Below are 26,495 nucleotides of genomic sequence, written 5' to 3' on the forward strand. Positions count from 1 at the left end.
GGTCTGAGTAATTGTGTTGCAGAGGTCTGAGTAATTGTGTTGCAGAGGTCTGAGTAATTGTGTTGCAGAGGTCTGAGTAATTGTGTTGCAGAGGTCTGAGTAATTGTGTTGCAGAGGTCTGAGTAATTGTGTTGCAGAGGTCTGAGTAATTGTGTTGCAGAGGTCTGAGTAATTGTGTTGCAGAGGTCTGAGTAATTGTGTTGCAGAGGTCTGAGTAATTGTGTTGCAGAGGTCTGAGTAATTGTGTTGCAGAGGTCTGAGTAATTGTGTTGCAGAGGTCTGAGTAACTGTGTTGCAGAGGTCTCAGTAATTGTGTTGCAGAGGTCTGAGTAATTGTGTTGCAGAGGTCTGAGTAATTGTGTTGCAGAGGTCTGAACAGTTGTGTTGCAGAGGTCTGAGCAATTGTGTTGCAGAGGTCTGAGCAGTTGTGTTGCAGAGGTCTGACCAATTGTGTTGCAGAGGTCTGAGCAGTTGTGTTGCAGAGGTCTGAGCAATTGTGTTGCAGAGGTCTGAGCAGTTGTGTTGCAGAGGTCTGAGCAGTTGTGTTGCAGAGGTCTGAGCAATTGTGTTGCAGAGGTCTGAGCAGTTGTGTTGCAGAGGTCTGAGTAATTGTGTTGCAGAGGTCTGAGTAATTGTGTTGCAGAGGTCTGAACAGTTGTGTTGCAGAGGTCTGAGCAATTGTGTTGCAGAGGTCTGAGCAGTTGTGTTGCAGAGGTCTGAGTAATTGTGTTGCAGAGGTCTGAACAGTTGTGTTGCAGAGGTCTGAGCAGTTGTGTTGCAGAGGCCTGAGTAATTGTGTTGCAGAGGTCTGAACAGTTGTGTTGCATAGGTCTGAGTAATTGTGTTGCAGAGGTCTGAACAGTTGTGTTGCAGAGGTCTGAGCAGTTGTGTTGCAGAGGTCTGAGTAATTGTGTTGCAGAGGTCTGAGTAATTGTGTTGCAGAGGTCTGAACAGTTGTGTTGCAGAGGTCTGAGCAATTGTGTTGCAGAGGTCTGAGCAGTTGTGTTGCAGAGGTCTGAGCAGTTGTGTTGCTGAGGTCTGAGCAATTGTGTTGCAGAGGTCTGAGTAATTGTGTTGCAGAGGTCTGAACAGTTGTGTTGCAGAGGTCTGAGCAATTGTGTTGCAGAGATATGAGCAGTTGTGTTGCAGAGGTCTGAGCAGTTGTGTTGCAGAGGTCTGAGTAATTGTGTTGCAGAGGTCTGAACAGTTGTGTTGCAGAGGTCTGAGTAATTGTGTTGCAGAGGTCTGAGTAATTGTGTTGCAGAGGTCTGAGTAATTGTGTTGCAGAGGTCTGAGCAATTGTGTTGCAGAGGTCTGAGTAATTGTGTTGCAGAGGTCTGAGTAATTGTGTTGCAGAGGTCTGAGTAATTGTGTTGCAGAGGTCTGAGTAATTGTGTTGCAGAGGTCTGAGTAATTGTGTTGCAGAGGTCTGAGCAATTGTGTTGCAGAGGTCTGAGTAATTGTGTTGCAGAGGTCTGAGCAGTTGTGTTGCAGAGGTCTGAACAGTTGTGTTGCAGAGGTCTGAGCAGTTGTGTTGCAGAGGTCTGAACAGTTGTGTTGCAGAGGTCTGAGCAATTGTGTTGCAGAGGTCTGAGTAATTGTGTTGCAGAGGTCTGAGCAATTGTGTTGCAGAGGTCTGAGTAATTGTGTTGCAGAGGTCTGAGCAGTTGTGTTGCAGAGGTCTGAACAGTTGTGTTGCAGAGGTCTGAGCAATGGTGTTGCAGAGGTCTGAGTAATTGTGTTGCAGAGGTCTGAGTAATTGTGTTGCAGAGGTCTGAGTAATTGTGTTGCAGAGGTCTGAGTAATTGTGTTGCAGAGGCCTGAGCAATTGTGTTGCAGAGGTCTGAACAGTTGTGTTGCAGAGGTCTGAGTAATTGTGTTGCAGAGGTCTGAGCAATTGTGTTGCAGAGGTCTGAGTAATTGTGTTGCAGAGGTCTGAGCAGTTGTGTTGCAGAGGTCTGAACAGTTGTGTTGCAGAGGTCTGAGCAATGGTGTTGCAGAGGTCTGAGTAATTGTGTTGCAGAGGTCTGAGTAATTGTGTTGCAGAGGTCTGAGTAATTGTGTTGCAGAGGTCTGAGCAGTTGTGTTGCAGAGGTCTGAACAACACAGTCGTCCTCAAAAGTTAGTTAAGTTATACCATGAATTAAAGAAACATCTTAGACTTCACTTACGAAACAGACAAAACAAGGACGATAGTAATTATGAACAAGGTAGATTATAGTGGAAAAATGAACATGTTATTAGAAGACTGAGGACCTTACGTGGCTCTTAAGACTGGTAGTAAACTGTGTTACAAAAGTTAGTTTAATAAAATACTGGTGTCACAGGTTCAGCACTGTTGAGAGTGTTGGTGGAGGAACCTGGCCAGACTATGCTAGGATTTGGTGGTGCCTTTACTGACTCTGCTGGGATTAACATAGCAACTCTCTCTGCCCCAGCCCAGGACCTGCTGATGAGGTGAGAAAAGATTTTGTTCGGATTTTTAACCCCGGAGGGTTAGCAACCCAGGAAAACCCAAGAAAGTCAGTGTGTCATCAAGGACTGTTTGTCTTATTTCCATTGTGATCCTTAATTTTGTCCCCCAGGATGCCACCTACACCAGTCAGCTAACACCCAGGTACCTACTTGCTTACTAGGTGAACATGGACAGCCAGTGTAAGGACACCCCCCCAATGTTTTCACCCGTGCCGGGGATCGAACCACGGACACTCAGTGTGTGTGAGGCGAGAGCGTCGCCTGCCAGGCCCCAGTATCTTATATGGCAAAGTGCAATTAACACTTGTTAATGGAGACAGACACCGTTATCTTGCTCTACCTGTTAACAGGTACCCGTTATCTTGATCTACCTATTAACAGGCATCCGTTATCTTGCTCTACCTGTTAACAGGTCCCTGTTATCTTGGTCTACCTATTAACAGATCCCTGTTATCTTGATTTACCTATTAACTGACATCCGTTATCTAGCTCTACCTGTTAACAGGTCCCTGTTATCTTGGTCTACATGTTAACAGGTCCCTGTTATCTTGCTCTACCTGTTAACAGGCACCTGTTATCTTGCTCTACCTGTTAAGAAGTCCCTGTTATCTTGGTTTACCTGTTAACAGGTCCCTGTTATCTTGCTTTACCTGTTAACAGGTACCTGTTATCTTGGTCTACCTGTTAAGAGGTCCCTGTTATCATGGTCTACCTGTTAACAGGTCCCTGTTATCTTGCTCTACCTGTTAACAGGTACCCGTTATCTTGCTCTACCTGTTAACATGCACCTGTTATCTTGCTCTATCTGTTAACAGGTCCCTGTTATCTTGGTCTACCTGTTATCTTGCCCTACCTGTTAACAGGTCCCTGTTATTTTGGTCTACCTGTTAACAGGTCGTACTTCGGGCCGGACGGTGTGGAGTACGACCTGTGTCGAGTACCCATCGCTGGTACGGACTTCTCAGTGAGGCCGTACTCGTACGCAGACCTCGTCGAGGACGACCTCCTCCTCGAGTCCTTCGCCCTGGCTGACGAGGACAAACTCTATAAGGTCAGTCTTGGAGATGGAAGAAAATGTAAATTGTTTTAGGCTCGTATGAAGGAAAATGGGTTTAAAAATATATTTATTTTGGTTTAGGAAAAAATATAAATTGTTTTAGGCTCGTTTTTCATATTAAGGAAAAAAAGGATAAAACCATTTTTTTTTCGGTTTAGGAAAAAATATAATTTTTTAGGCTCGTGCTTAAGAAAACGGGTTTTAAAAACCATGTTTTGTCGGTCTAGGAAAAAATATCAATTGTTTTAGGCTCGTGTGAAGGAACACGGGTTTACAAAAATAAGACCATTTTTAGGTGAAAGGATGATGTTTCGCCCTGTGTAGACACACACAACGTTCTCACAGGAGACTGGAACTCGTGACAACGTTTCGCCCCGACTTGCACCATTAACTAGTCACAGTGAAGCTGGAGGGGGAAGGGCGCCAGTATCGTTGCTCTGATGAAGCTGTGTAACCCCCTTACGGTTTTAGAGCTTGCTTGTGATAATAGTAGTGAACCCCCAAGCTAATCCTGTGAGTGGTAGTGAACCCACAGCTCATTCTGTGAGTGGTAGTGAACCCATAGCTCATTCTGTGAGTGGTAATGAACCCACAACTCATCCTGTGAGTGGTAGTGAACCCCAACTCATCCTATGAGTGGTAGTGAACCCACAGCTCATCCTGTGAGTGGTAGTGAACCCACAGCTCATTCGGTGAGTGGTAATGAACTCACAACTTATCCTGTGAGTGGTAGTGAACCCCACCTCATCCTATGAGTGGTAGTGAACCCACAGCTCATCCTGTGAGTGGTAGTGAACCCCAACTTATCCTGTGAGTGGTAGTGAACCCACAACTCATCCTGTGTGGCAGTGAACCCCAACTCATCCTGCGAATGGCAGTGGACCCCAACTCATCCTGTGAGTGGTAGTGAATCCCCAACTCATCCTGTGAGTGGCAGTGAACCCACAACTCATCCTGTGAGTGGCAGTGAACCCCAACTCATCCTGTGAGTGGCAGTGAACCCACAACTCATCCTGTGAGCGGCAGTGAACCCCAACTCACTCTGTGAGTGGTAGTGAACCCCAATTCATCCTGTGAGTGGTAGTGAACCCACAGCTCATTCTGTGAGTGGCAGTGAACCCCAACTCATTCTGTGAGTGGTAGTGAACCCCAACTCATCCTGTGAGTGGTAGTGAACCCACAGCTCATTCTGTGAGTGGTAGTGAACCCCAGCTCATCCTATGAGTGGCAGTGAACCCCAACTCATCCTGTGAATGGCAGTGAACCCCAACTCATCCTGTGAGTGGTAGTGAACCCCAACTCATCCTGTGAGTGGCAGTGAACCCCAACTCATCCTGTGAATGGCAGTGAACCCCAATTCATCCTGTGAGTGGTAGTGAACCCCAACTCATCCTGTGAGTGGCAGTGAACCCACAACTCATCCTGTGAGTGGCAGTGAACCCCAACTCATCCTGTGAGTGGTAGTGAACCCCAACTCATCCTGTGAGTGGCAGTGAACCCACAACTCATCCTGTGAGTGGCAGTGAACCCCAACTCATCCTGTGAGTGGTAGTGAACCCCAACTCATCCTGTGAGTGGTAGTGAACCCCAACTCATCCTGTGAGTGGTAGTGAGCCCACAACTCATCCTGTGAGTGGCAGAGAATCCCAACTTATCCTGTGAGTGGCAGTAAACCCACAACTCATCCTGTGAGTGGCAGTGAATCCCCTTAGCTCATTACGAGACCCCACATTTAGCATATAAACATATTCCACCAGCTACCTCTGATCCAGCGGGCCCAAGAGCTGAGTGAGAGGAGTCTGAGGATATTCGCCTCACCCTGGGCACCTCCAGCATGGATGAAAACCAACAGGAAACTCAACGAAAGCGGGGAACTGTTGCCTGAGATGTGGCAGCCTTGGTCCAACTACCTGCTCAAGTAAGTTCCACATTTTTAGTTTAATATGTTTATTATCCACCCCATACCCATGGTGTGGGCGGTAGTCAAAAGATTACAGAGGTACATAATGGGTCCAGGGACTGGACTCCAAAGTTTTGATAGCTGAGCAAGTTACAGAGGTAATGAATGATAAACATTGTCCTGATTTTGCACTAATCTTTTCCCTATATATACTGTTGAATTTACAAGCAACGAGAGAGCTTTGTATTTACAAGTTAAGATAGAGTCTTGTATTTACAAGCTAAGATAGACTCTTGTATTTACAAGTTAAGATAGAGTCTTGTATTTACAAGTTAAGATAGAGTCTTGTATTTACAAGTTAAGATAGAGTCTTGTATTTACAAGTTAAGATAGAGTCTTGTATTTACAAGTTAAGATAGAGTCTTGTATTTACAAGTTAAGATAGAGTCTTGTATTTACAAGTTAAGATAGAGTCTTGTATTTACAAGTTAAGATAGAGTCTTGTATTTACAAGTTAAGATAGAGTCTTGTATTTACAAGTTAAGATAGAGTCTTGTATTTACAAGTTAAGATAGAGTCTTGTATTTATAAGTTAAGATAGAGTCTTGTATTTACAAGTTAAGATAGAGTCTTGTATTTACAAGTTAAGATAGAGTTTTGTATTTACAAGTTAAGATAGAGTCTTGTATTTATAAGTTAAGATAGAGTCTTGTATTTACAAGTTAAGATAGAGTCTTGTATTTACAAGTTAAGATAGAGTCTTGTATTTACAAGTTAAGATAGAGTCTTGTATTTACAAGTTAAGATAGAGTCTAGTATTTACAAGTTAAGATAGAGTCTAGTATTTACAATGGCTAGTAACATCGGTAGCCCCGTGGCCTGGTGGCTAAAGCTCTTGCTTCACGGTGAGTGTCCGGGTTCGATTCGCAGCGAGGGTAGAAACATTGGGCGTGTTTCTTTATACCAGTTATCTATGTTCACCCATCAGTAAAATAGGTACCTGGGTGTTAGTGGACTGGTGTGGGTCGCATCCTGGGACAAAACTGACAATTTGCGGGAAATGCTCAGCATAACAAGCGGCTTTCTATATAGTAGTATGTCACTGATGTCAACTATGGTCTGTATACCTTGTACATGTACTGGTAGTAAATAAAGATATATTATTATTGTTAAAAAAAGTGGTCTCTCGCTCACATATTAAATATTATCTCTCTCGTAGGTCCTTCATGATGTCAAAAATTAAGCGGAGAATATAGATTACCAGCTCAGAGAGACTAAAAGTGTCGATACTGACTTCATCCGTTATCGTGGTCAGATATGCTATCTATGATAACTCTCACATACACTTAGGGTATTACAAACTGTACGTGTTATTCTCGGTCATATACTGGGAGATAATCGAGTTTGATCCGAGTAAGGGGAAGGGTAGTTTCAGTTCTTCGTATTAAGAAGTCTATGTTAATATTAAGATCTCCAAAAGCCTCTTAGTTTTGGAAAAATATACATTACGAACTATTTTCCATCATCTGGCAGTCTTCCAGTTTTAAGTATAATATCGACGAGTTGTATATTGTAATAATGTTGGTAGAATTACCGACAATATTGTGGCAATGTTTCGCTTTCCATGTACTGTTTGTAACAGCTTGACAAAGCTCCTGGAGAGCGAAACGTTGCCACAATAAAATGTCACATTAGTTGCACTTGTGTCCTTTTACTTTACGAGTTGTATACTAGTAATGAACACAGGGTTTCAGCTTCTTCCTTCAGATAAACTGGGGTATACCTGGAGTATACCTGGGGTATACCTGGAGTATACCTGGGGTATACCTGGAGTATACCTGGGGTATACCTGGAGTATACCTGGAGTATACCTGGAGTATACCTGGAGTATATCCTGATGGTAACTTTGTCAGGTCATGTGGTTGTAATAATATTAGAATTACCCACAATATGTTAGATAAAAGGACACAAGTCCAACTGATATTACATTTTAATGTGGCATTAGTTGCACTTGTGTCCTTTAACTTAATACAATCCTAATAAGTCACTCTGTTTTGTGTCATCCCAGGTTGTCTACACACATGCTGCTATGTATGATAATCTATGTAACTGTATTTGTGTATACCTGAATAAACTTAATCAGCTAACCAGACTGAGAGTCGAAGATCAAAATGAATTTTTTATGAGAGAGCCACAAAATTTGATTAACACAAGCCTATCCGATGTTATCCTGACGCCAAATGACTTCGAACAGGCGAAAAATGACATGCCCATGCACTCTGCCCCAGGGCCAGACTCATGGAACTCTGTGTTCATCAAGAACTGCAAGAAGCCCCTATCACGAGCCTTTTCCATCCTATGGAGAGGGAGCATGGACACGGGGGTCGTCCCTCAGTTACTAAAAACAACAGACATAGCCCCACTCCACAAAGGGGGCAGTAAAGCAACAGCAAAGAACTACAGACCAATAGCACTAACATCCCATATCATAAAAATCTTTGAAAGGGTCCTAAGAAGCAAGATCACCACCCATCTAGAAACCCATCAGTTACACAACCCAGGGCAACATGGGTTTAGAACAGGTCGCTCCTGTCTGTCTCAACTACTGGATCACTACGACAAGGTCCTAAATGCACTAGAAGACAAAAAGAATGCAGATGTAATATATACAGACTTTGCAAAAGCCTTCGACAAGTGTGACCATGGCGTAATAGCGCACAAAATGCGCGCTAAAGGAATAACAGGAAAAGTTGGTCGATGGATCTATAATTTCCTCACTAACAGAACACAGAGAGTAGTCGTCAACAGAGTAAAGTCCGAGGCAGCTACGGTGAAAAGCTCTGTTCCACAAGGCACAGTACTAGCTCCCATCTTGTTCCTCATCCTCATATCCGACATAGACAAGGATGTCAGCCACAGCACCGTGTCTTCCTTTGCAGATGACACCCGAATCTGCATGACAGTGTCTTCCATTGCAGACACTGCAAGGCTCCAGGCGGACATCAACCAAATCTTTCAGTGGGCTGCAGAAAACAATATGAAGTTCAACGATGAGAAATTTCAATTACTCAGATATGGTAAACATGAGGAAATTAAATCTTCATCAGAGTACAAAACAAATTCTGGCCACAAAATAGAGCGAAACACCAACGTCAAAGACCTGGGAGTGATTATGTCGGAGGATCTCACCTTCAAGGACCATAACATTGTATCAATCGCATCTGCTAGAAAAATGACAGGATGGATAATGAGAACCTTCAAAACTAGGGAGGCCAAGCCCATGATGACACTCTTCAGGTCACTTGTTCTATCTAGGCTGGAATATTGCTGCACTCTAACAGCACCTTTCAAGGCAGGTGAAATTGCCGACCTAGAAAATGTACAGAGAACTTTCACGGCGCGCATAACGGAGATAAAACACCTCAATTACTGGGAGCGCTTGAGGTTTCTAAACCTGTATTCCCTGGAACGCAGGAGGGAGAGATACATGATTATATACACCTGGAAAATCCTAGAGGGACTAGTACCGAACTTGCACACGAAAATCACTCACTACGAAAGCAAAAGACTTGGCAGACGATGCACCATCCCCCCAATGAAAAGCAGGGGTGTCACTAGCACGTTAAGAGACCATACAATAAGTGTCAGGGGACCGAGACTGTTCAACTGCCTCCCAGCACACATAAGGGGGATTACCAACAGACCCCTGGCAGTCTTCAAGCTGGCACTGGACAAGCACCTAAAGGCAGTTCCTGATCAGCCGGGCTGTGGCTCGTACGTTGGTTTGCGTGCAGCCAGCAGCAACAGCCTGGTTGATCAGGCGCTGATCCACCAGGAGGCCTGGTCACAGACCGGGCCGCGGGGGCGTTGACCCCCGAAACTCTCTCCAGGTAAACTCCAGGTAAACTCCAGGTCCCGTCGGTGTTGCTGCGTCCGGTTCACTCTATATTGAATGTTGTCCGCTTCTTGTTGTTCTTCTTTTTCATCTGGTTCCTTTGTTATTATCCCAGACGCCGCAGAGAACACCACATCGACCCCTTCCTTCAGATCACTCCCCTCAAGGGAGGTTCCTTGACGCTGGTGAGGGGCTCTTGATCTAGGGAATTGGATCTGTGCTCCAGTTCCCTGAATTGAGCCTGAATACCTTCCATCCCCCCCCCTGCATGCGCTGTATAATCCTACGGGTTTAGCGCTCCCCCATGATTATAATAATAATAATAATCCTTCAGACCACTAAAAGAATGAGGTTCGAACCCATGGCAAGTGGGCTCTAAAACCTCTCAGACCAGTGAGTTTCAGCACCCACTCGCCATGGGTTCCAATCCCACCCGTTCTAGGATTGGTTAGCGATTTTATAATTATTTGGTAAGAGTCCCTTCGGATCTTACATTGCGAGCTCCTTCGACACATAATAAAATCGATAAAAAGATACTTGCAGAACATTTTTTGTTTAAAAATATTTATTGGCATAATAAAATTACCTGGTCCTTTACTGTCGCCTTATTTTTGGTGTCAGAAGTGGTGTTAGACTCTCCTTTAAGTGCTGATTCTGTTGTTCACGAATTGTTGCGGTTTATTTTCTGACATTAAGGGAACTGACGATGTATTGGTATTCTGCGTGTGAGGACTGACAGTCTATTAGTACACTGTATGTGTATATATGGCTGACAGTGTATTAGTACCCTGTATGTGTATATATGGCCGACAGTGTATTAGTACCCTGTATGTGTATATATGGCCGACAGTGTATTAGTACCCTGTATGTGTATATATGGCCGACAGTGTATTAGTACCCTGTATGTGTATATATGGCTGACAGTGTATTAGTACCCTGTATGTGTATATATGGCTGACAGTGTATTAGTACCCTGTATGTGTATATAGGGCTGACAGTGTATTAGTACCCTGTATGTGTATGAGGGTTGACAGTGTATTAGTACCCTGTATGTGTATATAGGGCTGACAGTGTATTAGTACCCTGTGTGTGTGTATGAGGGCTGACAGTGTATTAGTACCTTGTATGTGTATATAGGGCTGACAGTGTATTAGTACCCTGTGTGTGTATCAGGGCTGACAGTGTATTAATACCCTGTATGTGTATGAGGGCTGACAGTGTATTAGTACCCTGTATGTGTATATAGGGCTGACAGTGTATTAGTACCCTGTGTGTGTATCAGGGCTGACAGTGTATTAGTACGCTGTATGTGTATGAGGGCTGACAGTGTATTAGTACCCTGTATGTGTATATAGGGCTGACAGTGTATTAGTACCCTGTGTGTGTATCAGGGGTGACAGTGTATTAGTACCCTGTGTGTGTATCAGGGCTGACTGTGTATTAGTACCCTGTGTGTGTATCAGGGCTGACAGTGTATTAGTACCCTGTGTGTGTATCAGGGCTGACTGTGTATTAGTACCCTGTGTGTGTGTGTGTGTGGGGCTGACAGTGTATTAGTACCCTGTATGTGTATGAGGGCTGACAGTGTATTAGTACCCTGTGTGTGTGTGTATAGGGCTGACAGTGTATTAGTACCCTGTGTGTGTATGAGGGCTGACAGTGTATTAGTACCCTGTGTGTGTGTGAATAGGGCTGACAGTGTATTAGTACCCTGTGTGTGTATGAGGGCTGACAGTGTATTAGTACCCTGTGTGTGTATGAGGGCTGACAGTGTATTAGTGCCCTGTATGTATATGAGGGCTGACAGCGTATTAGTACTCTGTGTGTGTGTGTATGAGGGCTGACACTGTATTAGTACCCTGTGTGTGTGTATAGGGCTGACAGTGTATTAGTATCCTGTGTGTGTGTATAGGGCTGACAGTGTATTAGTACCCTGTGTGTGTATGAGGGCTGACAGTGTATTAGTACCCTGTGTGTGTATGAGGGCTGACAGTGTATTAGTACCCTGTGTGTGTGTATAGGGCGGACAGTGTATTAGTTCCCTGTGTGTGTGTATGAGGGCTGACGGTATACTAGTACCCTGTGTGTATGTGTGTGTATATATATATATATATATATATATATATATATATATATATATATATATATATACATGTATATATATATATATATATATATATATATATATATATATATATATATATATATATATATATTTTTTTTTTTTTTTTTATTATCACACCGGCCGATTCCCACCAAGGCAGGGTGGCCCGAAAAAGAAAAACTTTCACCATCATTCACTCCATCACTGTCTTGCCAGAAGGGTGCTTTACACTACAGTTTTTAAACTGCAACATTAACACCCCTCCTTCAGAGTGCAGGCACTGTACTTCCCATCTCCAGGACTCAAGTCCGGCCTGCCGGTTTCCCTGAATCCCTTCATAAATGTTACTTTGCTCACACTCCAACAGCACGTCAAGTATTAAAAACCATTTGTCTCCATTCACTCCTATCAAACACGCTCACGCATGCCTGCTGGAAGTCCAAGCCCCTCGCACACAAAACCTCCTTTACCCCCTCCCTCCAACCCTTCCTAGGCCGACCCCTACCCCGCCTTCCTTCCACTACAGACTGATACACTCTTGAAGTCATTCTGTTTCGCTCCATTCTCTCTACATGTCCGAACCACCTCAACAACCCTTCCTCAGCCCTCTGGACAACAGTTTTGGTAATCCCGCACCTCCTCCTAACTTCCAAACTACGAATTCTCTGCATTATATTCACACCACACATTGCCCTCAGACATGACATCTCCACTGCCTCCAGCCTTCTCCTCGCTGCAACATTCATCACCCACGCTTCACACCCATATAAGAGCGTTGGTAAAACTATACTCTCATACATTCCCCTCTTTGCCTCCAAGGACAAAGTTCTTTGTCTCCACAGACTCCTAAGTGCACCACTCACTCTTTTTCCCTCATCAATTCTATGATTCACCTCATCTTTCATAGACCCATCCGCTGACACGTCCACTCCCAAATATCTGAATACGTTCACCTCCTCCATACTCTCTCCCTCCAATCTGATATTCAATCTTTCATCACCTAATCTTTTTGTTATCCTCATAACCTTACTCTTTCCTGTATTCACCTTTAATTTTCTTCTTTTGCACACCCTACCAAATTCATCCACCAATCTCTGCAACTTCTCTTCAGAATCTCCCAAGAGCACAGTGTCATCAGCAAAGAGCAGCTGTGACAACTCCCACTTTGTGTGTGATTCTTTATCTTTTAACTTCACGCCTCTTGCCAAGACCCTCGCATTTACTTCTCTTACAACCCCATCTATAAATATATTAAACAACCACGGTGACATCACACATCCTTGTCTAAGGCCTACTTTTACTGGGAAAAAATTTCCCTCTTTCCTACATACTCTAACTTGAGCCTCACTATCCTCGTAAAAACTCTTCACTGCTTTCAGTAACTTACCTCCTACACCATACACATATATATATATGTATATATATATATATATATATATATATATATATATATATATATATATATATATATATATGTATATATGTATATATATATATATATATATATATATATATATATATATATATATATATATATATATATATATATATATATATATATATATATATATAAGGGCTGACAGTATACTGGTACACTATGTTTGTATGAGGTCTGACAGTATATACTGGTATACTATATATGTGTATGAGGTCTGATAGTATAAAGGAACACTGTGTATGTGTATGAGGGCTAACAGTATACCAGTATCCTTTAACAGGTTCGTTAAGACGTATGAGGCTGAGGGTGTCAAACTGTGGGGACTGACTACACAAAACCACGCTGGAGGAGAAGAACCTATCGTAAGTGCTTACCTCAATGTATGATAAAAAATAATTGTCACGGTAAGACTGCAATGTTATCACGGATTCATTGTTATTCTTCTACTGCTCCTATAAAATGAGATTAGTCACGAGGGAGCCTTCACCAAATTCAGCTTCAATAACAAGAACATAAAGTGGGACCAAGTAAATCAAGTCCTAAACGATATAAGCTGGGAAGATATACTAAGCAACACAGATCCCAACTTATGCCTAGAACAGATTAACTCGGTGGCACTCGATGTATGCACAAGGCTTATTCCTCTAAGAAAAAGGAGGAGTAGATGTAAAATAGAAAGAGACAGGCGCTCCCTTTACAGGCGACGGAAAAGAAAAACAGAGCGGCTAAAAGAGGTCAATATATCTGAAATGCGTAGGGAGACACTGGTCAGAGAAATAGCAAGCATCGAACTTAAGCTAAAGGAATCTTATAGGAGTCAGGAATCGCGGGAAGAACTAAAAGCCATAAATGAAATCGAAAGAAACCCAAAGTATTTCTTTTCTTATGCCAAATCAAAGTCGAGAACAACATCCAGTATTGGGCCCCTACTTAAACAAGATGGGTCCTACACAGATGACAGCAAGGAAATGAGTGAGCTACTCAAGTCCCAATATGACTCAGTTTTTAGCAAGCCGCTAACCAGACTGAGAGTCGAAGATCAAAGTGAATTTTTTATGAGAGAGCCACAAAATTTGATTAACACAAGCCTATCTGATATTATCCTGACACCAAATGACTTCGAACAGGCGAAAAATGACATGCCCATGCACTCTGCCCCAGGGCCAGACTCATGGAACTCCGTGTTCATCAAGAGCTGCAAGAAGCCCCTATCACGAGCTTTTACCATCCTATGGAGAGGGAGCATGGACACGGGGGTCGTCCCACAGTTACTAAAAACAACAGACATAACCCCACTCCACAAAGGGGGCAGTAAAGTAATAGCAAAGAACTACAGACCGATAGCACTAACATCCCATATCATAAAAATCTTTGAAAGGGTCCTAAGAAGCAAGATCGCCACCCATCTAGATACCCATCAGTTACACAACCCAGGGCAACATGGGTTTAGAGCAGGTCGCTCCTGTCTGTCTCAACTACTGGATCACTACGACATTGTCCTAGATGCACTAGAAGACAAAAAGAATGCAGATGTAATATATACAGACTTTGCAAAAGCCTTCGACAAGTGTGACTATGGTGTAATAGCGCACAAAATGCGTGCTAAAGGAATAACAGGAAAAGTTGGTAGATGGATCTATAATTTCCTCACAAACAGAACACAGAGAGTAGTAGTCAACAGAGTCAAGTCTGAGGCTGCTACGGTGAAAAGCTCTGTTCCACAAGGCACAGTACTCGCTCCCATCTTGTTTCTCATCCTCATATCTAACATAGAGAAGGATGTAAGCCACAGCACCGTGTCTTCATTTGCAGATGACACCCGAATCTGCATGACAGTGTCTTCCATTGCAGACACTGCAAGGCTCCAGGCGGATATCAACCAAATCTTTCAGTGGGCTGCAGAAAACAATATGAAGTTCAACGATGAGAAATTTCAATTACTCCGATATGGTAAACACGAGGAAATTAAAAACACCTCAATTACTGGGAACGCTTGAAGTTCCTGAACCTGTACTCCCTGGAACGCAGGCGGGAGATATACATGATTATATACACCTGGAAAATCCTAGAGGGACTAGTACCGAACTTGCACACGAAATCACTCAGAACGAAAGCAAAAGACTCGGAAGACGATGCAACATCCCCCCAATGAAAAGCAGGGGTGTCACTAGCACGTTAAGAGACCATACAATAAATGTCAGGGGCCCGAGACTGTTCAACTGCCTCCCAGCATACATAAGGGGGATTACCAATAGACCCCTGGCTGTCTTCAAGCTGGCACTGGACAAACACCTAAGTCGGTACCTGACCAGCCGGATTGCGTGCAACCAGCAGTAACAGCCTGGTTGATCAGGCTCTGATACACCAGGAGGCCTGGTCACAGACCGGGCCGCGGGGGCGTTGACCCCCGGAACTCTCTCCAGGTAAACTCCAGGTAATAGAGATTTCTTGATTTCCATGTGGCTAAATTGACCACTGCTGGGTGGAAGTTGATAGGCCTGCCTTAGCAACTCGCGTAGACTCAAAACACTGCAAGAAAAATTATCTTTTAGGCTGAATCCTTTTTCATTACGTCACTTCACAAATAACCCGCACATTGGACAGAGAAGCTTACTTTGACGTTTCGGTTCGACTTGGACCATCAACAAATATGACTTACAAACGGTCCAAGTCAGACCGAAACGTTGTCGTAAGCTCCTCTTTCCTATTTGCTGGTTATGTGTGTATTGTTCCAGCCACGGCACTTTTCGCTCTTCAATTCCCAATACTGTACCTTCAGAAGTGGAACTCACTCTACTGGAAGAGCGAAAACATGAGGGACTGGATAAAGGAGAGTCTGGGACCCACCCTGGAGGCCGCTGGTCTGGGACGCCTCAAGGTCATGGTAGGAGATGAAAACAGAGACGCTCTTCTCTGGTACGTCCCAGAGGTAAGTTATTTATTTATTTATATATTTATTTAGTAATTTGAGCATACATACAGAGGTACAAAAAAATACAGGTAAGAGCAGCATGCCAAAGCCACTTATATGCATAGCATTACGGGCTGGCTTAAAATTAACTTAAGATTAACTAAGCAATGATGAAATCAGTGATAAGACATTATTGTAAACAGATAACTATAAAATACAAATGAGTATTACAAAGACAGGTCATATGGTTGCATGCATTGCTGTACATTCACTAGAATGGAGTATTCTGTTAGATTGGGTTTTAGGTTTAACATTTATGTGATATAATTGTGAGAAACATTTAAGATATACAATTTATAAGGTTCAGTTATTCAGTATTTATTTGGTTTTGGGTGAGTAAGTGATCTTTGAGAAGAGACTTGAATTTATAAACAGGTAGTGTTTCTTTTATATTTACAGGTAATGAATTCCAGATTTTAGGGCCTTTTATGTGCATTGAGTTTTTGCATAGCGTGAGATGGACACGAGGAACATCAAAGAGTGATCTGTGCCTTGTGTTATGGTCATGTGTTCTGTTGAGGTTGGCAAGGAGATGTTTGAGGGGAGGGTTAATATCAGAGTTAAGTGTTCTATGTATGTAATAAGTGCAATAATAAGTATGGATGTTTTGTATGGTGAGTAGGTTGAGTGTTTTGAAGTTCAGTTTATCTTCTCCTGTGGTGAAGATTTTATCTGATGAGGATGCAGCGAGGTACATAGATGGCGTAGCGGTCCACTGGTACACTGACCTGGGCCATGGACCACAGCTCCTGGACCAGACACACGAGCGCTTCCCTCATAAGTTTATCCTATATACCGAAGCTTGTATTGGTAAGTATTGTTATTTTACGTTCGAGGGGGGAGCGCTAAGCACATATGGGTTTTGCAGCGCCTGGGGAATGGGAGGTAATCTGGTTTGATCCTAGGAAGAGGAGGGTAGGGACAATTATTTAAGTCAAGAAGTTTTCACTAGTATTATGGCTGGTCCTCTACCTAGGTTAGTACACTACCTAGGTTAGTGCACTACCTAGGTTAGTATTTTCACTGCCAGGTTGGTTGCCACTGCCCTAGGAGTTGAAGTTCACCACTGGGCCTGGGTTAGTATAGCCCACAGGTTAGTCACTGACCTGGTTGGTACACTACTAGGGTTGGAGTCCACTGCACAGGTTAGGTTGCAGGTACCTGGGCCTTAGGTTGGTGACCTGCCGTTGGGTTGGTCACTACCTGAGGTTGGATGCACTACCTGGGGAGTTAGGTACACTGCCTGGGTTGGTACCACTACCTGGGGTTAGGGTCCACTACCTAGGGTTAGGTCCACTGCCTGGAGGTTAGGTACACTGCCTGGGAGGTTAGGTACACTACCTGGGTTGGATCCCACTACCTGGAGGTTGGTGCACTGCTACCTGGGAGTTTTAGGTCCACTACCTGGGATTGATGCCACTGCCTAGGGTTGGTGCACTACCTGAGGTTGGTGGTCCACTCCCCAGGATGGTCTACTCTCCAGGGTGGTCCACTCCCCAGGGTGGTCCACTCCCCAGGATAGTCCACTACCCAGGGTGGGCAACTCCCCAGGGTGGTCCACTCCATAGGGTGGTCCACTCCCCAGGGTGGTTCACTCCCCAGGATGGTCCACTCCCCAGGATGGTCCACTCCCCAGGATGGTCCACTCCCCAGGATGGTCCACTCCCCAGGATGGTCCACTCCCCAGGATGGTCCACTCCCCAGGATGGTCCACTCCCCAAGATGGTCCACTCCCCAGGATAGTCCACTCCCCAGAATTGTCCACTCCCCAGGATGGTCCACTCCCCAGGATATTCCACTCCCCAGGATAGTCCACTCCCCAGTATATTCCACTCCCCAGGATGGTCCACTCCCCAGGATATTCCACTCCCCAGGATGGTCCACTCACCAGGATAGTCCACTCCCCAGGATGGTCCACTCCCCAGGATGGTCCACTCCCCAGGATGGTCTACTCTCCAGGGTGGTCCACTCCCCAGGGTGGTCCACTCCCCAGGATAGTCCACTACCCAGGGTGGGCAACTCCCCAGGGTGGTCCACTCCATAGGGTGGTCCACTCCCCAGGGTGGTCCACTCCCCAGGATGGTCAACTCCCCAGGATGGTCCACTCCCCAGGATGGTCCACTCCCCAGGATATTCCACTCCCCAGGATGGTCCACTCCCCAGGATGGTCCACTCCCCAGGATAGTCCACTCCCCAGAACTGTCCACTCCCCAGGATGGTCCACTCCCCAGGATGGTCCACTCCCCAGGATATTCCACTCCCCAGGATAGTCCACTCCCCAGTATATTCCACTCCCCAGGATGGTCCACTCCCCAGGATATTCCACTCCCCAGGATGGTCCACTCCCCAGGATAGTCCACTCCCCAGGATGGTCCACTCCCCAGGATGGTCCACTCCCCAGGATGGTTCACTCCCCAGGATAGTCCACTCCCCAGAATGGTCCACTCCCCAGGATGGTCCACTCCCCAAGATGGTCCACCCCCCATGATGGTCCACTCCCCAGGATAGTCCACTCCCCAGGATGGTCCACGCCCCAGGATGGTCCACTCCCCAAGATAGTCCACTTCCCAGGATGGTCCACTCTCCAGGATAGTCCACTCCCCAGGATAGTCTACCCCCCAGGATGGTCCACTCCCCAGGATAGTCCACTCCCCAGGATAGTCTACTCCCCAGGATAGTCCACTCCCCAGGATGGTCCACTCCCAAGGATGGTCCATTCCCCAGGATGGTCCACTCCCCAGGATAGTCCACTCCCCAGAATGGTCCACTCCCCAGAATGGTTCACTCCCCAAGATGGTCCACTCCCCATGATGATCCACTCCCCAGGATAGTCCACTCCCCAGGATGGTCCACGCCCCAGGATGGTCCACTCCCCAGGATAGTCCACTCCCCAGGATGGTCCACTCCCCAGGATGGTCCACTCCCCAGGATAGTCCACTCCCCAGTATATTCCACTCCCCAGGATGGTCCACTCCCCAGGATATTCCACTCCCCAGGATGGTCCACTCCCCAGGATGGTCCACTCCCCAGGATAGTCCACTCCCCAGAACTGTCCACTCCCCAGGATGGTCCACTCCCCAGGATGGTCCACTCCCCAGGATATTCCACTCCCCAGGATAGTCCACTCCCCAGGATATTCCACTCCCCAGGATGGTCCACTCCTCAGGATATTCCACTCCCAAGGATGGTCCACTCCCCAGGATAGTCCACTCCCCAGGATGGTCCACTCCCCAGGATGGTCCACTCCCCAGGATGGTCCACTCCCCAGGATGGTCCACTCCCCAGGATGGTCCACTCCCCAGGATGGTCCACTCCCCAGGATGGTCCACTCCCCAGGATAGTCCACTCCCCAGAACTGTCCACTCCCCAGGATGGTCCACTCCCCAGGATGGTCCACTCCCCAGGATATTCCACTCCCCAGGATAGTCCACTCCCCAGGATGGTCCACTCCCCAGGATGGTCCACTCCCCAGGATGGTCCACTCCCCAGGATAGTCCACTCCCCAGAATGGTCCACTCCCCAGGATGGTCCACTCCCCAGGATAGTCCACTCCCCAGAACTGTCCACTCCCCAGGATGGTCCACTCCCCAGGATGGTCCACTCCCCAGGATATTCCACTCCCCAGGATAGTCCACTCCCCAGGATGGTCCACTCCCCAGGATGGTCCACTCCCCAGGATGGTCCACTCCCCAGGATAGTCCACTCCCCAGAATGGTCCACTCCCCAGGATGGTCCACTCCCCAAGATGGTCCACTCCTCAGGATATTCCACTCCCCAGGATAGTCCACTCCCCAGTATATTCCACTCCCCAGGATGGTCCGCTCCCCAGGATAGTCCACTCCCCAGGATAGTCCACTCCCCAGAATGGTCCACTCCCCAGGATGGTCCACTCCTCAGGATATTCCACTCCCAAGGATGGTCCACTCCCCAGGATAGTCCACTCCCCAGGATGGTCCACTCCCCAGGATGGTCCACTCCCCTGGATGGTCCACTCCCCAGGATGGTCCACTCCCCAGGATAGTCCACTCCCCAGGATAGTCCACTCCCCAGGATAGTCCACTCCCCAGGATAGTCCACTCCCCAGTATAGTCCACTCCCCAGGATGGTCCACTCCCCAGGATAGTCCACTCCCCAGGATAGTCCACTCCCCAGGATGGTCCACTCCCCAGGATAGTCTACTCCCCAGGATAGTCCACTCCCCAGGATGGTCCACTCCCCAGGATGGTCCACTCCCGAGGATGGTCCACTCCCCAGGATAGTCCACTCCCCAGAATGGTCCACTCCCCAGGATGGTCAACTCCCCAAGATGGTCCACTCCCCATGATGGTCCACTCCCCAGGATAGTCCACTCCCCAGGATGGTCCACGCCCCAGGATGGTCCACTCCCCAGGATAGTCCACTCCCCAGGATGGTCCACTCCCCAGGATAGTCCACTCCCCAGGATAGTCCACTCCCCAGGATGGTCCACTCCCCAGGATAGTCCACTCCCCAGGATAGTCTACTCCCCAGGATAGTCCACTCCCCAGGATGGTCCACTCCCCAGGATGGTCCACTCCCCAGGATGCTCCACTTCCCAGGATAGTCCACTCCCCAGAATAGTCCACTCCCCAGGATGGTCCACTCCCCAAGATGGTCCACTCTTCAGGATAGTCCACTCCCCAGGATAGTCTACTCCCCAGGATAGTCCACTCCCCATTATGGTCCACTCCCCAGGATGGTCCACTCCCCTGGATGGTCCACTCCCCAGGATAGTCCACTCCCCAGAATGGTCCATTCCCCAGGATGGTCCACTCCCCAAGATGGTCCACTCCCCATGATGGTCCACTCCCCAGGATAGTCCACTCCCCAGTATGGTCCACGCCCCAGGATGGTCCACTCCCCAGGATAGTCCACTCCCCAGGATGGTCCACTCCCCAGGATGGTCCACTCCCCAGGATGGTCCACTCCCCAGGATGGTCCACTCCCCAGGATGGTCCACTCCCCAGGATGGTCCACTCCCCAGGATGGTCCACTCCTCAGCATGGTCCACTCCCCAGGATGGTCCACTCCCCAGGATGGTCCACTCCCCAAGTTGGTCCACTCCCCATGATGGTCCACTCCCCAGGATGGTCCACTCCCCAGGATGGTACACTCCCCAGGATGGTCCACTCTCCAGGATGGTCCACTCCTCAGGATGGTCCACTCCCCAGGATGGTCCACTCCCCAGGATGGTCCACTCCCCAGGATGGTGCACTCCCCAGGATGGTGCACTCCCCAGGATGGTCCACTCCTCAGGATGGTCCACTCCCCAGGATGGTCCACTCCCCAGGATGGTCCACTCCCCAGGATGGTCCACTCCTCAGGATGGTCCACTCCCCAGGATGGTCCACTCCCCAGGATGGTCCACTCCCCAGGATGGTCCACTCCCCAGGATGGTCCACTCCCCAGGATAGTCCACTCCTCAGGATGGTCCACTCCCCAGGATGGTCCACTCCCCAGGATGGTCCACTCCCCAGGATGGTCCACTCCCCAGGATAGTCCACTCCTCAGGATGGTCCACTCCCCAGGATGGTCCACTCATCAGGATGGTCCACTCCCCAGGATGGTCCACTCCCCAGGATGGTCCACTCCCCAGGATGGTCCACTCCCCAGGATGGTCCACTCCCCAGGATGGTGCACTCCCCAGGATGGTGCACTCCCCAGGATGGTCCACTCCTCAGGATGGTCCACTCCCCAGGATGGTCCACTCCCCAGGATGGTCCACTCCCCAGGATGGTCCACTCCTCAGGATGGTCCACTCCCCAGGATGGTCCACTCCCCAGGATGGTCCACTCCCCAGGATGGTCCACTCCCCAGGATAGTCCACTCCTCAGGATGGTCCACTCCCCAGGATGGTCCACTCCCCAGGATGGTCCACTTCCCAGGATGGTCCACTCCCCATGATAGTCCACTCCTCAGGATGGTCCACTCCCCAGGATGGTCCACTCATCAGGTTGGTCCACTCCCCAGGATGGTCCACTCCCCAGGATGGTCCACTCCCCAGGATGGTCCACTCCCCAGGATGGTCCACTCCCCAGGATGGTCCACTCCTCAGGATGGTCCACTCCCCAGGATGGTCCACTCCCCCGGATGGTCCACTCCCCAGGATGGTCCACTCCCCAGGATGGTCCACTCCCCAGGATGGTCCACTCCCCAGGATGGTCCACTCCCCAGGATGGTCCACTCCCCAGGATGGTCCACTCACCAGGATGGTCCACTCCCCAGGATGATCCACTCCCCAGGATGGTCCACTCCCCAGGATGGTCCACTCCCCAGGATGGTCCACTCCCCAGGATGGTCCACTCCCCAGGATGGTCGACTCCCCAGGATGGTCGACTCCCCAGGATGGTCGACTCCCCAGGATGGTCCACTCCCCAGGATGGTCCACTCCCCAGGATGGTCCACTTCCCAGGATGGTCCACTCCCCAGGATGGTCCACTCCCCAGGATGGTCCACTCCCCAGGATGGTCCACTCCCCAGGATGGTCCACTCCCCAGGATGGTCCACTCCCCAGGATGGTCCACTCCCCAGGATGGTCCACTTCCCAGGATGGTCCACTCCCCAGGATGGTCCACTCCCCAGGATGGTCCACTCCCCAGGATGGTCCACTCCCCAGGATGGTCCACTACCCAGGATGGTCCACTACCCAGGATGGTCCACTCCCCAGGATGGTCCACTTCCCAGGATGGTCCACTCCCCAGGATGGTCCACTCCCCACTCCCCAGAATGGTCCACTCCCCAGGATGGTCCACTCCCAGGATGGTCCACTACCTAGGTTGGTCCACTACCTAGGTTGGTCCACTACCTAGGTTGGTCCACTACCCAGGTTGGTCCACTCCCCAGGATGGTCCACTCCCCAGGATGGTCCACTCCCCAGGATGGTCCACTCCCCAGGATGGTCCACTCCCCAGGATGGTCCACTCCTCAGGATGGTCCACTCCCCAGGATGGTCCACTCCCCAGGATGGTCCACTTCCCAGGATAGTTCACTCTCTTGATTGAAATCTTCATCTGAAATAGTGAAAAAAAATTACGCTTTTTACCCCTTACATAGGCACAACACTGTATTTTACCGATTTTTCAATCATCTTTGTTTACGTTTCTGTCTCTAGTGCCAGGACTGATGATGTGGAATGACCCGGGTTCCGAAGCAGTGGTCCTGGGCTCGTGGTCTCGCGCTGAGAATTACGCCATCAGCATTATACAGGTGGGTTAGAGAGTCTTCTGTCATTATACAGGTGGGTTAGACGTTAGAGAGTCTTCTATCATTGTACAGGTGTGTTAGAGAGTCTTTAATCATTGTACAGGTGTGTTAGAGAGTCTTTAATAATTGTACAGGTGTGTTGGAGAGTCTTTAATCATTGTACAGGTGTGTTAGAGAGTCTTCTATCACGATACAGGTGTGTTAGAGAGTCTTCTATCATTATACAGGTGTGTTGGAGAGTCTTCTGTCATTATACAGGTGTATTAGAGTCTTCTGTCATTATACAGGCGTGTTAGAGAGTCTTCTGTCGTAAATCCCCTCAAGGAAGGTTCCTTGATGTTGGTGAGGGGCTCTTGATTTAGGGAATTGGATCTGTGCTCCAGTTCCCCGAATTAAGCCTGAATGCCTTCCACATCCCCCCCCCCCAGGCGCTGTATAATCCTCCGGGTTTAGCGCTTCCCCCTTGATTATAATAATAATAATAATAATCTGTCGTAAGTAAGGTTCCAGACTGTGTGGGCAGTTACTATGTGGGAATTTACGAGGTTGGGGTGAGACGTATGTTGTCTGACATGCCTGGCAGGTAGGATGGGATTTTCCAGTCATACTCCATCACGTCATACTCCATCACACTGGATGGTTTTCAAGTTATACTACATCACGTTGAATGTTTTTCGAGTAGCACTTCACACAGGATGGAGTTCCTCTCCTCCACAGGGACTCCACCGGACGTTTGATGACTTGGAATAAGACACAACTCGTCCTCACCGAACTTAGACGCTGACGATGTCTGGAAGCCTCGCTAATCGCCGTCACAGACACCATAGAACACAATCCTGGAACCCACAAATTTTCGAAAACATTGGCATACATAATACTCAACCAGGCAAAACACCACCTACCTAACAACACAGGAGTCACATGACTCACGAAATCGTAATGACACGATTGCAAACAAACCATACCACGAGTTTTGAGACTCTCTGACCGCGGGTTCAAATCCCGCCCGTGGTATGTTTTTTTAGGAGTCACATTATCCCATTGTCTACCTGACCTTATCTCAAATATGTCATTTGTCGGGTCACTTTGTGTCACTCACACCCCACTCTCCGCCTATATATACTGTTATATTAATCTCTCTGTGTTTGAAGTGATCAAGGTGCCAGGACCGAAACGTTTTCTAATAAATATGTCCTAATGTTTGCTTACGTGCCTTTTTAAACCAGAGCGAAATTACGTTTTCTTATACATTTTCCCTATGCAGGTAGTGAACCATCACGGGTCTGGTTGGGTGAACTGGAACATAGCCCTGAACCTGGCTGGTGGACCAAACTGGGCCGGTAATTTGGTTGACGCCCCTATCATCATCAATGAAGTCAGTGTATATTAATACATCTATGTCTTTATATTAAGTACACGTCTTATTTTTCATAAATAGTTACAGTTTTATAACTTAACAGCCTCGCCAGTCTAGGTATTTCACACCTTACCAACAGTGAAAAGCCACAGAACGGGTGATGGTTTGAACTATTGGTCAGGAAGCCTTAAATCTCGCAGGCCAGTGTGTTAACAACAGGTCCATTCCGGCCTTAAATGATTCATCCAACTTTGTATGTTTTTATACACCATAGAAATGTCAACATGTGAAGGTTTGTTTTTGAGAAGGATTTGCCTAGAATGGGCCAGTAGACCTGCTGCAGTGTTCCTCCTTGCTCATGTTCTTATGTTTCTATTGCAGGAAGCTGACGAGTTCTACAAACAACCTATGTTCTATGTGATGGGTCACTTTAGTAAGTTTGTTGTAGCTGGGTCTAGGATGCTGCCCTCCAGTATTGAGGAGCTGGACTCACACCAGGTCCACACTGCTGCCTTCCTACGACCTGATGGACCCATCGTGATCGTTCTTCTTAACACGTAAGATTCTTTGTATTTAAAATTAAGACACATGTGCAGCAGTTGGGTATCTTTATAGGTGAAACATTTCGCCCTCACAGCAGGCTTCTTCAGTCAAATACAGAGGCAGCAGTAGTAATGAAATAAAGATGATGTAATTAGTCCATCAACCTTAAAGAAAAAGTATTTGAGGTGGTCAGTCCCTCAGCCTGGAGAAGAGTTCAGTTTCATGGTCTGGAACGGTATCGTTCCAGACCATCAATAAAGATACCCAGTCGTTGTACATGTGTCTTAATCTTAAAGTTGTCTGTATTTTATAACATTTTCAACAGGTTCTTTGTATTGTTAGATAAATGGTTCAGAGAACCGACAAGGTGAAAAAGGAGGAACTCCAAGCAAATACGTTCCTCTGAACGTATTTGCTTGCAACACTCCTTTTTCTGCAACACTGCAAGCTTCTGAAGATGTTTATTGCAACACGATTGTTTCACATCGTATGTGATGTTTTTACTATTCCTTGATAATGTGAGAAATCACGAAAGCGCTTAGAATTTCACTATTTTTTTTCACTGGTTATTTTGCATATTGTGATAACACCTGTTTACTGTGATCTTATTGCATATGATGTTTTGTGATTAAGACACGTGTGCAACAGTTGGGTATATTCAAGGTATACACTAAAAACTTCTTCAGTTAAATACAGATACAGCAGGTGTAGAAGTGAAATGATGTAATCAGTATTTGAGGTGGTCAGTCCCTTAGCTGGTCTTTTCCAGGCTAAGAGACTGACCACCTCAAATCCTATTTTTCCAAGGTTGACGGGTTCATTACGTCATATTCATTTCACTACTACACCTGTTCCCTCTGTATTTGACTGAAGAATCCTACTGTGTAGGCGATACGTTTCCACAATAAACATACCCAACTGTTGCACTTGTATCTTGATCATCAACGTATCGGTATTATATAGTATTTTCAACGTAAGATGTTTTGTGTTGCCAGAGGTGAGGCAGAGCTAGACTTGAGTGTGGATGTTGCAAGTGAAGGCTACGCCACTTTGCACCTTCCTGCTAAAACAATACAGACCGTCATTATTGCTGGGGATCACCAGCAAGCCAAGTCTCACTCCAAGACCAAGTTTACCAAGACACAAAGCTCCGACGACGACCGAAGCTAAATTCTTGATGCGGTCGTCCTGACGTCAGTAAAGAGATCATAACATTCCCAATACAAGACCATCATTATTGCTGGGGATCACCAGCAAGCCAAGTCTCACTCCAAGACCAAGTTTACCACCAAGACACAAAGCTCCGACGACGACCGAAGCTAAATTCTTGATGTGGTCGTCCTGACGTCAGTAAAGAGATCATAACATTCCCAATACAAGACCATCATTATTGCTGGGGATCACCAGCAAGCCAAGTCTCACTCCAAGACCAAGTTTACCCCCAAGACACAAAGCTCCGACGACGACCGAAGCTAAATTCTTGATGTGGTCGTCCTGACGTCAGTGGTGAGGCTGTAACATCCCATTCACATGG

General features: G+C 47.1%; 1 protein-coding gene across 1 annotated transcript in view; it reads left to right on the forward strand.

Annotated features, from left to right (window-relative positions):
- The window catches only part of LOC128703213 (lysosomal acid glucosylceramidase-like), a 30,924-nt gene extending 4,669 nt beyond the window's left edge, over positions 1–26,255 (forward strand). The window contains exons 3-12 of the mRNA XM_053797810.2: positions 2,328–2,457; positions 3,370–3,526; positions 5,290–5,450; positions 13,150–13,231; positions 15,649–15,798; positions 16,506–16,650; positions 22,970–23,064; positions 24,326–24,436; positions 24,800–24,975; positions 25,957–26,255. Of these exons, the coding sequence (XP_053653785.2) occupies positions 2,328–2,457; positions 3,370–3,526; positions 5,290–5,450; positions 13,150–13,231; positions 15,649–15,798; positions 16,506–16,650; positions 22,970–23,064; positions 24,326–24,436; positions 24,800–24,975; positions 25,957–26,131 (1,382 nt within the window). The 3' untranslated portion in view covers positions 26,132–26,255. The remainder of the gene's footprint in view (positions 1–2,327; positions 2,458–3,369; positions 3,527–5,289; positions 5,451–13,149; positions 13,232–15,648; positions 15,799–16,505; positions 16,651–22,969; positions 23,065–24,325; positions 24,437–24,799; positions 24,976–25,956) is intronic.
- Positions 26,256–26,495: the final 240 nt, after the last annotated feature.

The sequence above is a fragment of the Cherax quadricarinatus genome, chromosome 85, assembly GCF_038502225.1.
Source record: "Cherax quadricarinatus isolate ZL_2023a chromosome 85, ASM3850222v1, whole genome shotgun sequence".
NCBI classification, from domain to species: Eukaryota; Metazoa; Arthropoda; class Malacostraca; order Decapoda; family Parastacidae; genus Cherax; species Cherax quadricarinatus.